The sequence below is a fragment of the Amblyomma americanum genome, chromosome 3 (genome assembly GCF_052857255.1).
Source record: "Amblyomma americanum isolate KBUSLIRL-KWMA chromosome 3, ASM5285725v1, whole genome shotgun sequence".
Lineage (NCBI taxonomy): Eukaryota > Metazoa > Arthropoda > Arachnida > Ixodida > Ixodidae > Amblyomma > Amblyomma americanum.
In genome coordinates this window covers 193558312-193575532 of record NC_135499.1, presented here as the reverse complement: position 1 = coordinate 193575532, position 17221 = coordinate 193558312, and the positions used below count along the sequence as shown (strand labels likewise).

General features: G+C 45.1%; 1 protein-coding gene across 2 annotated transcripts in view; it reads right to left on the bottom strand.

Moving 5' to 3' along the window:
• Positions 1-16643, bottom strand: part of Rs1 (Dead-box helicase Rs1) — a 34262-nt gene extending 17619 nt beyond the window's left edge. The window contains exons 1-9 of one of the 2 annotated variants that reach the window (XM_077659432.1): positions 16477-16643; positions 15145-15288; positions 14590-14656; positions 12678-12754; positions 6611-6706; positions 6378-6483; positions 5891-6064; positions 4855-5005; positions 2238-2337 (exon numbers count right to left, since the gene is read on the bottom strand). In XM_077659432.1, the coding sequence (XP_077515558.1) occupies positions 2238-2337; positions 4855-5005; positions 5891-6064; positions 6378-6483; positions 6611-6706; positions 12678-12754; positions 14590-14656; positions 15145-15288; positions 16477-16524 (963 nt within the window). In that variant the 5' untranslated portion in view covers positions 16525-16643. The remainder of the gene's footprint in view (positions 1-2237; positions 2338-4854; positions 5006-5890; positions 6065-6377; positions 6484-6610; positions 6707-12677; positions 12755-14589; positions 14657-15144; positions 15289-16476) is intronic. The other variant, XM_077659433.1, reaches the window with a different exon arrangement.
• Positions 16644-17221: the final 578 nt, after the last annotated feature.

Below are 17221 nucleotides of genomic sequence, written 5' to 3'. Positions count from 1 at the left end.
AGTAATACCTCATTAATTCAAAGTCAATGGAACCGTGAAAAATTTTCAAATTAACTATGTTTTCACAATAATTAAGCATAGCAAAAAGAATAGAGCCCACACAAAAAAATGTTGTTGCATTTCGTTACCTGTATTGGTCAAACTATATACTGCCGCATAAAAGTCTAGCCCCCAACCGTACCTCCTGCTGGACAAAAAAAAAAAAAAAACGTGACTCCAATTACAAGTTGAATCCCCCCCTCTCACATCATCCCGCCACTGCACTTTGTTTTGTAGTGTCCCATGGGATCGAATCGTGGGGCGTGCACAACCCAAATCAATAAACGCTTAACAGTATGATCACAAGAATAGCCGTCTGAAGCTAACGGAGATCGTAAGTGCAAGTGCATTGGCTGTTCATGGTAAAAAGTGAAAAAAAAAAACGGCGCTCAATCTTGTCTTCCAGCATGTAGATTCGGATTCCGGTGTGATGCACGCCTCGGGGATCATCGAAAGTTCACTCTCGCGCTACCGATCGCTCGTCCGAGGAAACGACCGCCAGTACGAGTGAACCAGGTAAACGGTGCGCAATTCAAATTTGCTTTAGCGGAACCGATCTTCGTACAAATTAATGGCTTTTTTTTGATGCCTGGAGCCCCATGCATCATGCCATAAACGGACGCCGGCATGACACACTACTACCCACCACTCGTCCAAAACTACCTCAGGCCAACCCTGCAATATTGCATGGTTGTTTTTCCTAAGGAAGATCGACTTACACATGACGGTGCTAAAGTAATCAGAGATTCTGGTAACCTAACCCTCTAACTGCGACACAGCACTAAATGAAACGGCGCATGCCAGCACTGAGCCCAGTCAACCCGTTGCGGGCTTGGAGCAAGAATAGTCGCGTCACGGGACAAGCGCAGGCACGCATTTCCGTAGTCCGCAAGCCACATCATAGACTGGTTTGTGTGCTGGGAGTACTGGGGCTGCGGCACTTTGCATATCAAGCATCGGCACCGCTCTGCGGCACCACCATGCGGCTCCGAGGTGCCGTCGCTTCACCGCTTGCAGCGAAATCGGGATCGGGAATTCCCGCGTAGCACCCCATATCTTCAAAATATACGGGCTGGTGCAGGACGCCACTTCGAATTATCCATTCAAATTTGCATTAAAAATTACAAGACAGCAGAAATTCTTCGAATTGTCCATGATTTCAAATTTACCGAGTTCAAATTATCGAGGTTTTACTGTAGACACTAGCAATGCTGTGGGGATGGTTTTTCAACCGAATGTTCATTTTTTCGGCATTTAAAGACACGAGTGGGCACTGCTGTCACAACTAACCGGTTCTCCTCTGCCATGAAAGGCACCATTTTGGATTTAAACTGAGTAAATCGGATGGACTGGCTTAGACAGGCTTGGACTTTTATGCTTCATCATATCCACTTGAGCTTTGAAACTTGAAACAGACTTTGAAATCGACAGCTGTGGTACCACTGCAGCTTGGACGGCACCATTCACTAAGTAAGGCAGATGCGGGCATGCTTTCGGAGGCAATTAATTGCTTCTGCTCGCATCATACCATGGGTTACTTCTCTCGGTCTTTGCAAGCTTTGTTGCCCATGGAAACTGACTTCTTGATTTGCAAGGCGCATGCATTTATTTGCAGCATGATCTATGGCCGCGTCACACTGTCTCGTGTTGTGACATCAAGTTGTGCGCACATGACGAAAGCATGACTGTGGCTCAGATACAGTCTAATATCGCTTGCAAACAGAACGTGGGGAGCAGCAAAGATCACAATTTTTAAAGCCGGTTTTTCACAGAAAGATTTTTTTTTTTAAGTTCACGAATTTTTAGGACTGTTACGTTATTCGGACCATTTCCGGGTCCCGCCAAGTCCGAAAAATCAGCCAGAGACTATGTCATATACGAGGTTGTGGACCAGTACTTCACCAGAGTGGCAAAATCCTGTTCTGGCGAGAGTCACCAAGATGCCTGGTTATGTGATTCCATCGACACACGGATTTTTTTTTCACTCTCTTTTTTTCAATGCAGTTGAGAACTGCGCACAACTGTGGTTCGAACCCCGTCTTCTTGCACACGAGGCAGACACTTTACCTCTATGCCATCACTGTGATGGCACTAGCCCACATCAAAATGCTTTCAGCTGTATAACAGTGCTCATGTATAGAAAATAAATGTGCATCAGTGCAAAATGCATGCATGTAACTCCACACAGGAGCACTAACCTCCTCTGTCATGGTGGCTGAAAACAGCATTGTCTGCCTTGTTGGAGCACACTGCCTGATGATTTCCTTCATCTGGGATGCAAAGGTTTCATCCAGCATCCTGAAAATATGGAGGACAAAAGCAAGAAGTGATAACATAACAGCAAGGAAGGGCCTCATTGAAATAAACTCGTTGAGAACAACACAGCAACAGAACACACACGTGCTAAAGGTCGTGGCTACCAAGGCAAAATCTGACACAATTTTTGAGGTGTCAACACAAAACTTTACGTGGAATAGGTAACTACGGCTGCAAAGCAACCTCACTTCAGGTGTAAAAAGTAACCTTGTAAAACAAGTGCATTTGACCTGCATGCTTGTACAGCTCACGTGCACTTTCTGTAAAAAACTACCCCAGAGCCGCAGGTGTAGCAGCACAATATCAATATTCTGAGCTCTAACAGGTCAGGAGAGTTATCCAAGTTAGGCTTCCTGATGTGTGGTCAGTTTGTAACAGCGCAAAGAACAGGCCAGCAGACAAAGATAACACGTGCACTATGTTGTCTCTCTATTAGCTCTTCTCTTCCGAAATCAGTTGTGCAGGTTGGAACAAGGTAACTGCATTGCAGAGGTGCTCTAATATAGGTGCCACTCTGCTGAAACTATATGGCTATAAAATCATTACAACCTAGAAAGCTGTTTGTCCCAGAAACGCAAAAGTTTTATGGAAGTTTAACATCCCAAAGTGACTCTGGCTATGAGGATTGCTGTAGTGAAGGGCTCGGGAAATTTAGACCACCTGGGGTTCTTTAATGTGCAATGGCATCGCACAGTACGCGGGCGATCCCTGCGGCCGGGATCGAACCCGCGTCTTTCAGGTCAGCAGCCGAGCACCATAACCACTGAGCCACTGTGGCAACTCTGGGAAGCTTGGAGGCATCCAAATGAGTATCTGGCTACTGAAAGCTGGAGCAAGAACGACACATTCCCAACTAAGATTCAGTTTCTCTGCCTTGAAGGTCATGTCTCTTTTTGCTTGTTCCCCTTCTGTTTGAGCTCCGAGATATAAATGACACCCAGTACAATCTTCAATATTGACGCGAGCCTTTGCAGCGTTTGTTTGTTCATTCTTCAAAGCTGCCAGCACGCCGCTTTATCGCTTTGTTTGCGACGCAAGAGGCGACTAGATTTATCTCGATCGATCACAGCCAGGCAGAGCTGATTCTAAGTTGTTCCAGCATGTTCTACAGTGTAATCCACTTATAACGATACCAGATTTAACAATATATTGCTTATAGCGATCAAATTCTTTAGATTTATCAATTCTCCCATAGCCCCTATGTAAAAATAAACCGTATACAACGATACAATTATCGGCGAAATAACGGATACAGAGATAGGGTTCTGGCCACCCGGAAGGTGTTCACGACCAAAATTTGACCGAAAGTTTGATAAAAAATAAAATACTTTGAAGCAAAGGACGTAAAAACTCCGCGAACCGACCGGCGTGGTTAAATCCGTGGGGGAGCGTTGCCTACGGCCTTGGGAACCATGCCAACCAAGCGCAATATCGCCACAATCGCTGGAGGGAGGAGCTTGCCTGGCAGCCACTGCACCACGCTGTCTCCTGCAAACTTAGTTTCCGCCCGTTTGTGTGCTCGTTAACTGGGTAAAAATGACACCGAATAAGCACAAGGGTAAACCCCCTTCCACCATTTTTGCGTTGAAATGGTTGAGAATTTTTTTTTTTTTAAGTGCTAGCTTTTTTTTGCGTATTCCCCCAATTTGCCCTGTCCGCAGCGCAGCCCTTGGCAGCACGCCAAGATGCTGTACACCGGTAACATCATGATAATATCGCGACGTGTTTATCTTTTGATGGGAGCTCCGGTGACGGTGGCTACATGCATGTGGTAATAACTGCATGAATGGGAGCACACGTGGGTGCGTTCTTTTTTATTTTTTTTTGCCGGTCCAGATATAAAGATAATCGGTTATATTGATTGGATTTTCCGGTTTTCTCAATATTGTTATAAGTGGACTGCACTGTAGTAACTTTGCACGCTTTATCTCGAAAGTTCGCAATCAGCTTTAAATTGAGCACGGCCAACAGCGGCGGGTATTCTGTTCGACGACCGCCGAGCACGCTTGTTGCTACGCCGCCGCCGAGTGATTCAGTCCATTGTGGGCGCAAGTCAGCCCAAATAAAGTTTTGTTTAGACGCCATCTTCGCTGTCGTTCTGCTTCTCGGATTGCCGTCACCACATCGTGACAATATCAATGCCAGCACCTGTACACACCCAATTCCAATGACAGGTGCAGCCTGCCTGCAGTAGCAGTAATAAAGCAAGTGCCAGTGGAGCTTTTGGCCTGGGCATACTCTTTTTTTATGTTGCTTCCTAGCTTGCACATCCATATAATGCCATGGCAGCTAACATCATGTCCATCTTTTTTACCTGCCAAAAGGCTCTTGCTTACAAGAAACAGCCTGCACCACTTCAGAAATTTCTTGCAAACAGAACTGTTTACAGTATGCTTCATGCACTTAAAAATGCTTGCACAAGGAATCAGCTAAATGGTAGCAATGACTACAGCATCTTGCTGGCAAAAGTATACTGCAAAACAGTTTCTGGCTCCTCACTTGTCAGCTTCATCTAGGATGAGCACTTCGATGTTTCGGAGGTCGAAGCCTGGCGTGTTTTCCAAGTGGTCAATGAGACGACCCGGGGTGGCAATGATGATGTCTGGCACCTTACGCAGCGCAGCTTCCTGGGCCTTCAGGTCCAGGCCACCTGCATGTGAGGAAACACTAGAGTAGGGGATCTCAAAGCGAATTCTGCTGAGCGCTTGTGTTCTTTCGAGTGCCTTTGGGTTCCCTGAGCTTACGTAAACCCATGTGTGCCACAACCCCTCCATTTCCTTTCCAACTTCATTTTAAGTCTAACCATAATAAGGGAGCAATTACTCACTCAGGACGAATTTTTCTTTAGCTACGAAGTTTCTGTGGAAGCTGCATAGCTTTTCTTCGTAGCCGTAAGGTTGTACTTGGGTGGATTCCAATGAGTAATTACTTCTTTATTAAAGTCAACTGCACCTTGTGGGATTCCGCTAAATATTTGACCGGAACTAACCATGCTGTAATTAATCAGTAATGACTGGCTGTACAGTGAAACCTCACAGTAGACCGTTTTACTATACAGTCAGTCATTACTGATTGAATTTGGAAATTTTTTTAGGGTCAGTGAATCAATGTGCTCTTTCTTGCATGCATGCTATGCAGGAAGGACCAAAACAAACACGTGGGGCTCCTCAACACCCGTTGAAAGCTGCTAGGGTTACCTGAGGCAACAAAGTTTGAGAACCTTTGCACTAAAGTAATGCAAATAATGCCGAAAAAGTGATGTCAGCTATTCACCCCAATTGTCCCCCTGACATTAAAGTAGGACACCAGCTGTAAGTGATATCTGTCCACCAGTTCCCAGCACAGTTTCCAGCTGCAAAAGTACAGTGAAGCTACTCCTTTCATAAAGGTTACGGCGTGCCCGACCATAAGAAGTAACAAAGCTCTTCACACATGAATCAAGCCCACACTTGTAAGTCTCCGCTATTAGGTTCGGTGGCAGATGAAAACTAAATGAAGGAAGGGAGAAATCATCGGACGTAAAGATGAAGCTTACCAGCAGACAAGGTGATCATCACATTGGTGAACTGAGCCAGCTGGAGGCTGACCTGGTAGACCTGCACGGCCAGTTCTCGGGTGGGCACAACCACCAGCACCCTAGTCACCAAGTCCTGCTTGGGTCGGAACAGAAGCCGCTCAAGCACGGGCAGCATGAAGGCAGCAGTTTTGCCTGCATAAAACAAGCCCCCATCACATGTTAAATGACAGTGTTCTGGGGTCATTTTTTTTAGACCCCAAAAATACACAACATGATACGTATTGCTCAACTTGAAAGAATAGATAGACGCAACTAAAACTGAAAAGCTCTTGACGACACAGTTAAAGAGCGCTCCTTATCCCAAGCCATGACTGGCAATGAAGTTATAGGTATGTGCCATGCTAAAGAGACTCATAAACGTCATGTCTCAGAACACTCACAACGTTTTCAAAAGAATGAAGATTGGGTGACAGTACCCTTAGCTAAGATGCATGCAGCATCTCACCTGTTCCTGTTGCAGCACAAGCATAGATATCTCTGCCTAACAGTGCCATAGGTATTGTAGATGCTTGGATGGGTGTTGGGTAGATAAAGTTCATCGCAGTCAATGCCTGGGATCACAAAAGAGAGCGGTCATTTGAGTCACAATTGCTGCTGCTAACAGTTTAGTGACAGCCGAGTGAATGCCTTCAATCATATGGCAATAATACTATTTATAAACATCAGTTAAGGACATACCTTCAGTAGAGGCCTGGATAAATTCATCTGTTGAAAAGAGACATCTCCATCGCCAAAAAATGCTTTTGTCACATCATCCTCTTCCTCTTCCCCATTCTGGTTAGCACATGACACAAAAAGACCAGAAGTTAGCAATTATGATAACCCTTTCAGGCGTCATTTGTCATTTCGAATCAAAACAAATATTTTTCAGCCTAAATAGAATATACAGTCCTCAAGAAAGCCAATGCCTTAGCTTCCAACAGTAAACACTACTGAAAAATTTTTACATTCTCATACAAAATTTTGTACAAACTGTCTAAATAGTTTAAAACTGTTATATTAAAGCGCTAGCAATAATTAGATTAACATCCAAAGAATCCTGCAATCATTTTGTATTTCAAAGGTGTACATGATGCAAGAAATCCAGGAAAAGAATAAATATTAGTAGTGGTGCCAAAATTTGTCAGCAAGAAAATGACGGAAGACATGCTACCAAGCTCACTATTTTGCGAAATATTTCTTGCTTCCTGTTCGCAAGGTAAAGGGTGACAAATTCGCCTCAAACGAAGAAACTAGGGCTGGCTAGAGCATACACTCAGAAAAAGCCACAAGTTTGCACTGTACACAATTGTTTACAAAGTGCTCTAAGGAGATAACCAGTTATCTCTGAACTTATCAATACAGAGAGAGAGAGAGAGAGTTAGAAGTGTACCTATGCATAGGTATACTCGGCTATGCATAGGGTAACAGAATGGATCCCAAGTGAAGTCAAGCATAGCACAGGGTGGAAGAAATTCATAGGGGTGGACGAGACTAGGAAGTTTGCGGGGATAAAGTGCCGCAGCTAGCACAGGACCAGGTTAATTGGAGAGATATGAGAGGTCTTTAGCCTGCAATGGGCATAGTTAATCATATGATGATCACAGACAGCAGCCACAGATTACTACCTTTGCAAAATGATAATGGACAGATGTTTGAGGCAGCATTTCATGAACAAGACTAAACTGTGCTTAACTGAAGTTTGTGCTCTATAAAAGTTTGTGTCCAGAATGCAGAACCATGACGACACAGATAGGCTAGGTCAGTGAAGTATACTTTAGACACCTATTGAGGTTTTTTATTTACATTAGCTAGGCTCCGTTCAAGTCTATCTCTGTTAGCTAAATTCTATGGTAAGCTGAAATGCCCAAGGACCTTTGTTCAGCTACATAATGACACAATGGAGGGAGAAAAATCTAGCTTATGTGAGTCATTAAACTGATGCAATTTCGTTAAAGCACACTCTAGTAGTGCCCCAAAAAGACAATCGTACAGGTTTACACTACCTACCCTAAAAGTGACCAAAACACGAAAAATGTTTAGAAGTTTTATTGCTTGAGACCTAACATTGCTGCAGAAATTAGTGCAGTTGGTGAAAGTTAAAGGGACAGTGAGGAGAACTCTATCAAATTTTATTTGTTAGCAAAATCTGATACTTCGACATTTCATGGCTTTGTTGCGGCTTATCCGGGAGCAAAAGATGCATTTATTTCAAAGAAATTTGGATTCGAAGTTGAAAAAGTTTCTCCCACCGCTCCGATTCAAACCTGAGAACTCTTATGACGTCACAGCGCACTCTTATGACGTCATAGGGCAGAGTGACGTGAAACGTGACGTAAACGCTGACTCCGTGATTTCTGGCGGCTAGCGGTGCGGTCTAGCAGCAGCCGAAATGAAAGCTACTGCCGCCGCATGTTGAAGACATCTATAGGGGGTCGCTACCGTCGCTTCGTTTACGTTTGCACCGGCATTTTGCCAGAGTTACGATGGATACCGTTCCCGAACCAGACGACGAAATTCTTGCAAAAACTCCAGCCTGCATTTCAGCGGCCTCAGCCCCACAGAGCGTGCGACGCTTTTGAGGTAGCACGGTTAGGTTAGGCGCCGGCGGGTCGTTTCCCCCTTCCGCCGTGAGCAGCCGTTGCAAATTAAATATCATAACCCCAGTGCGGGGAGTCGCGAGGAGCCAGGACAAGGTCGGCACGCTGTGCCCATCGGAGGCTGGCCAGGGCTTTGGGGCCAATGGATTGCGATTCCTTGAACGGCGCGGTTGCACGGTGCACAGGCGGCGTCGAGGTCTCCCACGGTTGCAAGGGCCAGGTCATTTATTAATTTTTTTGCCACAAAAAATAGATGGGTGCTCAAGGGTGCTCGCGTTTAAAGTTGGCGTCTTGAAAGTAAAGCCGACGTATGACGCTTTAACAGCTTCCGCGCGTTTCCGGAGGTACGGGGTCCACTGAATCGAGCTCTCTCGCCCACTTGCACGTACCTTCAGATGTGTACTGTGAATGGACTAAATTAGCCGAGAGCTCGAAAAGAACAGCTCCGCCCAACTGCCAAAGCTATTGAATGACTACACAACGTGCACCTCACCGCAGAGCCGAATCGGTCTGGCCGGGGCAGCGGCAGCTGGTGCACTCTGCGCGAAATAGAGACATGCTCCCAGTCACCGCAGTGCGGTCAGACGAACGCGTCGGCGGTCAAGCGCAGTTGGAGTATAAAGGGTCTCGCCTTGGCCGACGTGACGTCGCCGTGCAGCGCGCGCATTATGCGTATAAACTCACCTTAACAGAGCCTGCGCTTAACCGCTAACCAACGTATTCGGTGGCAGCATCTATGGGTAACACTAAAAGCCCCCGCCCACTCACTGAATAAAAAAAAAAAACCTGTGCCGAGGCTCGGAATCGAACCAGGGCCTTTGGCGTTTGAGGCGGAGATGCTACCACTCCGCCACGATGGCTCGCAGTTTAACCATGAATAAAGGCGCATCTAGTGAATGCATTCTTCCGATGCAGAAGTCTCCGCGTTTTTGCTACGTATATCCTGGCCTAACAGAGCTAGGCCATCAGCAATTTTTCTTAACTGCCTTGTACCTTGTTCCCATCCCTAATAAACAATTTCCATTAAGTAGTTTTAAGTTGACTGGCACAGCCGGGAATGTTTTGCTGGGCGAGCGTGCAAAGACACAAGTGCTCTTTATACTGCAAACTGCATTGTACGATCACCGACCATCGTGTCATCACAGTTTTTCATCGACCGTGGCGATCATCTAACCAGCCTTAACAGGCTCCTTCAAAGGTTAACTAGCCCTTGAAGCGGCACTTAGAGTTCCTCTGCTGTTTGGCGCTTGTAAATCGAGGCGTATCAAAAACAAAACCACGGGGCACGGAAAACTCATAGACGCAAAGCACCATAAAAAATCGAAACTCTCCTGGCCACCTGTGACGCCGCCAAGCATCGGTTTTCTTTGCTTCCAACATTCAGATTGTCTTTTGTCTGTCTTCCTTGTGTGATAAAAGTGCACAATCGATTTTAAAACAAAACTTCCTTCAATATTGAACCGCGCAACCTTCCTTTGTCAGCCTCAGAGATTTGCGGTTTCCGTGTAGGAAGGAAAATTCCTCCAAGGTGGCGTCTCCTGTCCTATGACGTCCTCACGCTTGTACTTGCGAAATTGGCCTGTGCCGGCGATACCTGTATTTTGGTTCTTGCTATTTTCTACCTTACAAGAGCTTTGTTTTCAGTAAGAGTGGCGTTTTTGTGAACAGGAGCTGGTATTTTATCGATACAAGCCAACTTCAATTTCTCCTCAGTGTCCCTTTAAGCTTTGCCAATCCCACCTACCTCATGTATAATTTTCTGTGCACGATGTTAGGAGATTCTCAGAAAAATTTGAAGCCACCGTCATGCTTTGATTGTGTTTGTGTCCAATACTAGGGTACGCAGATGTTCAACCAGCATAACAGGAGCAATGGTGATTTGTAATCAGCCTTGCATGTGAGACATAATTTAATACAGTAAAAGCTCGTTAATTCGAATTCCACGGGGCCGCCAGGCCAATTCGAATTAACCAAAATTCGAACTAATGAAAGCGAGCAAAAATGGACGCGTTTGATGCCCGGAGGGCACGAAAAACATTTATTTAGCAAAACAACATGTTATCATCTTCTGCTTCTTCTCTCTGAGGGCTACCGTAGTCACTCGGTCTTCTAGCGCGCGAATGCGACGCAGGGAGTCTTCTTCCCCCTCTTCAAAGCTGAAGAAAAGGCGTGCGACATTCAGCGCTCCCATAACTTCTGCCACGGATGGACACACGGGCTCTTGCTCCTCCTCGTCGTCCTCGTCTTCTGCCTCTTCTGGGACAGATTGCTCCCCAACAATTTCAGCGACAATGTCCTCATCACTTCGGGCAACGCACACTGCTGCATCGCTGTCTACTTCAACGTAATCATCAAAACTAACGTCCTGCAGCACAGCCGCAGGCAGAGGCTCTGGACTCCCATCGTCGCCACTTTCTTCCATACTTCCGGCAGCAAAGCCACAGTGGTGGAAGCAGTTTGCAATTGTGGACGGCGTGACCTGCTCCCATGCACGCACCAACATGTGCATTGCTGTGAGCAATGTGATGGTGCTGGTCTTCTGGTTTCCAGTGCACAAAATCTTGCGCTCGATCATGTGGCGCCTATAGAAACATTTAATGTTTCTGATCACCCCCTGATCCATTGGCTGCAAGGCCGCAGTCGTGTTGGCGGGCAAAAATACTAGCCTTGTGGCTTTCAGCTCGGCGTCGACTTTGTGTGCCGAGCAGTTATCCACAATGAGGAGAACTTGACGCTTCCCTAGCTCCATCCTCCGGTCGAATTTCAGGAGCCATTTTTTAAACAATTCGCCCGTCATCCACGCCTTGCTGTTGGCGGCGTAATCTGTCGGCAGTGTCCTAATGTTCTTGAAACACCGAGGCTTCTGTGCCTTTCCGACAACAAAAAGAGGGGCCTTCTCCGTCCCGGTCATATTAGCGGCGACCAGAACAGTAATCCGCTCTTTGCTTCGCTTGCCGCCAGCGCAGCTGTCCCCTTTAAATGTTACTGTTCTGTCGGGCTGGAGCTTATAAAACAAAGCCGTCTCATCAGCATTGAATATATCTTGTGCCGAGTAGCTTTCTAAGTACTGCTGCAGAGCACCGCTTCGCCACGTGGCACAAGTTTCTGCGTCCACTTCTTTGGCTTCTCCGGACAACACCCGGAAGACAAGATTATGTCTGGCTCGGAAAGCGGTGAAACCATCCTTCGGAGGCGACAAAATATTCCACATTCATGCGCAGGGCGAAATCGGCCGCCTTCGCCATGATAATTGGGCCGCTCAGTGGAATGTCTGCGCTTCTCATTTCCTTCACCCACGTGATCACAGCAGTCTCAATTTCCGGATACTTGGCTAATCGGAGCCTTTTTCTGTTGCTGGCGAAATCTTCAGCTTTGTAGGCATCCTCGATGGCCCTCCTATTTCGGACATAGGTCGACAACGTGCTTGGTGGAATCCCGTGCTTTTTCGCAATTTCCACTTTGCTGGCCTTCCGTTCGTCCACCTCGCGTAAAATCGCCACTTTCTCCTTCACCGTCTTGGCGCAGTATTTACCACGCGAACACATCTCGCGGACACAAGCTCACAGCAAGCGGCTTGCAAAACGAGGGTTAAAACACTAAAATGTCGTTCCTCGAAGCAGTCGCGGCAGGAAAGACTGGTTAGTACTTGTTCCAGCACCCTAGCGGCGCCCCGATAGTTGTGTCATCTATCGTTCTGCCGTGAAAGCTTCCAACGATGGTTTTCAACAGCGGCGCTTGGCGGCGTGCAGTTCGAATTATGGGTGACGGTGCCAATTTTTGAGTGAATTAACGAGCTGTTACGCGCATAGACTTCTATGCACTGCGGACCGGACCACGATGACTATTTCGAATTATCCAAAATTTCAAATTAACGAGTTGTGAATTAACGAGCTTTCACTGTACTACTCTTTTAGCATCGTAAGTTGTTTCTGAAGCACAAAGACTATAAAGTGTTTACCCTGCATATAGCAAGCAAGGCCTTATCAGCTATCTGCCACATTTCCAGAACAGTGCAATAAACATCATTTCCATGTAGCCATTAACTGCTTGACAAGAGACTGCAGATCAGCATTGTACTTCCACTGTGCTTTGGTGGAGTTCAAAGGCATGTGTTTATAAAGCTTTATGGCCATGTGTAACACATGAACACTGTAATTGGTACATACCTCTATCCCTTCCACAGTGACTGCTTTCTGCTTTTCCCGAGGGTCTTTCCCTTTCTTCTTCTTCGTCCTAAGTGTATCTGCCACCAGACAAAGATTTTTTTATGAACGTTATTAACCAATATTAACACACCATATGCCTAGTAGAAAAACTACCCAGTTTTGCAAATTTCTCCACTTTAACAACCAATATTAACAGTTGTACATAAATTGCTCAAACAAATACAAGGACCTGACAATATTAAGGCTTGATGGTTTTACTAAATGTAACCGTTCTACCCATTTTAAAAACTACTACAGAACAAAAAAAAATGGATCTTCTTCTTCTACCATTCAAAGCAGCAAAATATTGCCGCGAATATTTGCAGTGTCTGTTCGTTCTTCAAATCTGCCGCCACACCACTTTATCGCTTTGTTTGCGACGCAAGACAAGACTAGATTTATCTAGACTGATCGCAGCCAGGCAGAGCTGATTTTACGTTGTTCCGGAATGTTCTAGTATCTTTGCACGCTTTATCTCGAAAGTTCGCTATCAGCTTTAAATTGAGCACGGCCGACAGCGGCAGGCATTCTGTTCGACGACCACCGAGCACGCTTGTCGCTTCGCCGCCGCCGAGTGATTCAGTCCATTGTGGGCGCAAGTCAGCCCAATAAACAGTTTTCTTCTAGAAAACCTTTTGTCCGTCTTCATCACTCCTTCGACTGCTGTCATCACTACGTGACAATATTAAAGCGACTGACGACTAAATTTTAAGCACCAAATTTTTTTCGCCACAATGGAAAGCTTGCTGTATAAGGTGATCAATTCCACAATGGTTTTGTTAGAAATGATGTACAGTTTTTACCAAGAATTTTTCAATCGATGTCAATGTATGCAACCGTTTTCATGTATCTCGATGCTGGAAACTATTATCAGCGAGCACGATCAAGACTGCACGTCAGTAAAAGCGATGTACCAAAACTAATATAAATCTCACCCACCAGATAGTAACTAGACATTTTTGGTATAGAGCAGCGTCCATTTCAGTTTTCACATCTAAAGCTGTTACGATGCAGTGATGTAAACCTCGTTGAAAAGTTTTAGCGGACCGTGGTTACTGCTTCATCCAAAAAATGCAAAGTAGTGTGCTACCATCTAGTAACAAAAACTAAAACCACATCACTGGCAATGCAAAGGGAGTATTTCTTTTCATCAAATGACACAGTTTGCATAAACGATAATAAACCATGACAAGTACTACTGCTGAAAAGAAAAAGAAAATACTATGCCCTAAAAAAAAAATATCAGTGACACTTCACTGAGATGTGGGTCACGTGGTGGGATAGACCGATACTGACAAAGCTTCATTGCAAGATGGCACTTCGCTTTATTTTAATGCAATTTTTAATGCCAAATTAAAATTATAAATAATTTTTTTTCTTGAATACTGGAGCGCACAATCCTTACGATATGAGGCAAGATATTTCCATTTCCACTATAAACTCATGACATATTTCAGTCATTCCTTTAAAGAAAGGATGTCATGTGAACTTATACAGGTGCCCTACTGCCCAAAAGTATCTGGGGCAAAACAGAGCTTGCCCACAGATTTGAATCAAATCAAATGCTCAGTATGCAAATTCAAACTTGGGTGAGATAAATGCAACCATAATGATAGCCACCTTAAGTTTTCTTCGTGGAATATAGTTGTGCACCGCAGGAGAGTGCCACAGCTATGTAGGTTCAGGAACACATATTCAACAGCTCTGTGATTTCGACATGCAACAATAAGCAAAAACGATGGCAAAATATCTTAGCTGGACTGTGATCAATGGAAGCTATTTATATGCTCAAATAAGTGACGCAGTGTGGCTGTTGTTTCACACACATAAAATTAAATATGCAAAGGAAAAACAATGTTAAAACAAAACTTACCTTTAACATTTTCCTTTCCTTCATCTGCATATCTATTTTGTTGCACAGCAGGTTCCAGATCCTTAGACTGAGAACATAAAACATGCAAGCAGTGAAATGCACACACGGAGTGAACACATATGCAAAGAAGGAACATGATCAGTATCAATGCAGTGGAATGAAACTAGTGTTCCTAGCCTGAACTGGTACTGTAGACTTGGAATCAGAGTAATACTGTCTCAGTGATCCAAGCAAAGAAAAACTCCTAAAACTAAACACTGTCAACTGCATCAGACAGGGATGTTGAATTGCACCAGGAGTGTAAATTGATATTAAACACGTGATTTCCTGCTAGCATTAAACAATGCTGATAATTTGCCATGACTACACAGAAGCTGAAATTAGGAAGAAATGGACTGGGGCCAGCTATGTAGTGCACAGAATCAATCATCACTTGTCTAACGAACTGAGAGTGTGCATGTTAAGTGAAAGAAAATGTGGTAAAGGACTTCAATAACTGAAGGTCACTGGAAGCAGCATTTGTACTAAAGCACAGTAGGATACATAAGCACATACCTTGCGTTTTTCTATTGCTTTGGATATTTTTTCATCTATTTTTACTGACTTCTTCTTCTTGACAAGCTTTGCTAGGTCGCTCCATGTGTCGTGAAAGTACTCAGCAGCAGTGTCCACAAAATGGAAGCCGGACGAAAAGGCAAACTACAAAACAGAGAGGTAGGACTGTTAGGGCCCATGTCATCATTCTTGCACCCATTTTATTCCCCGTTTTTCATAAAAATTTAATACAATTGGAATTCAAAAACATTAACAATCAAAATATTTGTGTCTGCAGTCCGCAGCGGCTAAGTGCCAAAGTCAATTCTCCCTGTAATAGGACATGGAAACGCTCTCGACTGCAAGGGGGATCAGACTCTATGCCCCGGCCATGTCAATTTAGAACTGAAATCACAACCGCCAAATGGTAGCACGAACTAGCAACTGTGCTCACGAAGGCAAGGCCTTGCCAGTTAATTACCAACCATTATACAGTAAACACAAAGTTATACACATGTTCGAAAACACGGCTCTTATTGTCCTTGCAAGTTGACCATCTAAAGCAAGCAAGCCTACTCCGAACCAATATAAGTTTCGGTTAGCTTGTCTAATTATGTACAATGTAGAGGCTAATAGCCTGGTCAAGCAAGAACTTCGAACATAACGGCAACATGCGACCAGTACTGGCGCTGGTTTAATCAGTTACTTACAGTCACCGATTATGACCGTCTGCCTGACATGATCTCTTGGGTGGGATAAATACAAACATTATGACGGCCACCTCAAGTTTTCGTAAAATTTATGCATTCGCAAGCAAACGGCTCCCTCGCACTCTCTGAACGTAAGTTTAATGATTCTCAACATGGAATTTATGGGGTATATATGTGACAATGTTTAGCCCTTCAGCAACCTGTTGAACGTAATGTCCCGACTAATGAAAGCTATGTAGGCGACAGCGGCCGTCAGAGGACAGTGATCAGGTGGGAATAGGGTATGGTCGACGCTGACGCTAGCAGTAAGTAACCGGAGTAAAACGAAAAGGGGGGAGAAAAGTGTCTTTAAAAAAGTGCGATAACGAAACCCGAGGTGATGAGACGAGCACGTAACACAAGCAACTGTCACGCGCAACTGTAGCTTAGGTCAGGCGAGCAACAAGAGTAATGCTGAGAAAGTGAACGCACAAAAAAACTAATCAGGTAGACCTTGCGAGGGTTTGCTAAAGATCACGACATCCAAAGTGCGTCAATCGGCATCCACAAGTGACGGTCACAGTTCGAGTTTGAAGGGAAGCATGTAACCGCCGAGCTCACCATAAAAACAAAACCAAGGGACGCAAAAAAAGGCTTCAATTACCTCGTCCTCGCTGTCACTTTTGTCAGATGCGTCAATTTCTTCTGTCATCCTTACGCACAGGCAACTACTTCATGCACGTGCAAAACACCACGCTGCGGCCCAACATCCATGCAACGGCGGCGACACACACGCCGTAGATCCGTAGATGAAAGGAGGCTGGTTGGTTGGCGGTAACAAGGGTGTGACATTCCCGTAGAGCCAATGGGGACGATTTTGAAATGCGACGGTGGCGGTGCCTGGGAGTTGGCGGTAAAAACATAAATTGCTCAAAACTTTGCTCGCTATGCTTGCGCCGGTCGCTGTCGTCTGCTGCCACTGCGCTGCAGCGTTGCCCGCGGCGGCACTGGCGGCGCAGACGCGTTGTGTCATTGACTCCAGCCGCGTTTGCTGCCAGATACCAGGATCGCTGCAATCGTTCCGACCGTGGCGACACTTATGGCGCGGACGCGCAACTTGCAACATGCCACAGCACTGGCGGTAACAACTAATACGATTCTTGCAAGTCTGCGGTAGAATGTAGTAAAAAACATCTGATCACCATCATTAGCATCTTGTAAACTGTTGTGAACATATTCAAAACAGTAACCTTACAAAAAAGCAGACATAAATGAACAAATGTTCCTGCTTTAAAAATTTTAAAACAAAATAAATGTGTAAATTGATCTGAACTGAAAACCAGTGAAAGCGCTGAAGTTCATGGTCGCGCTGAGAAAGAATAAACATTTGTCATTATGTAAAGAGTCCA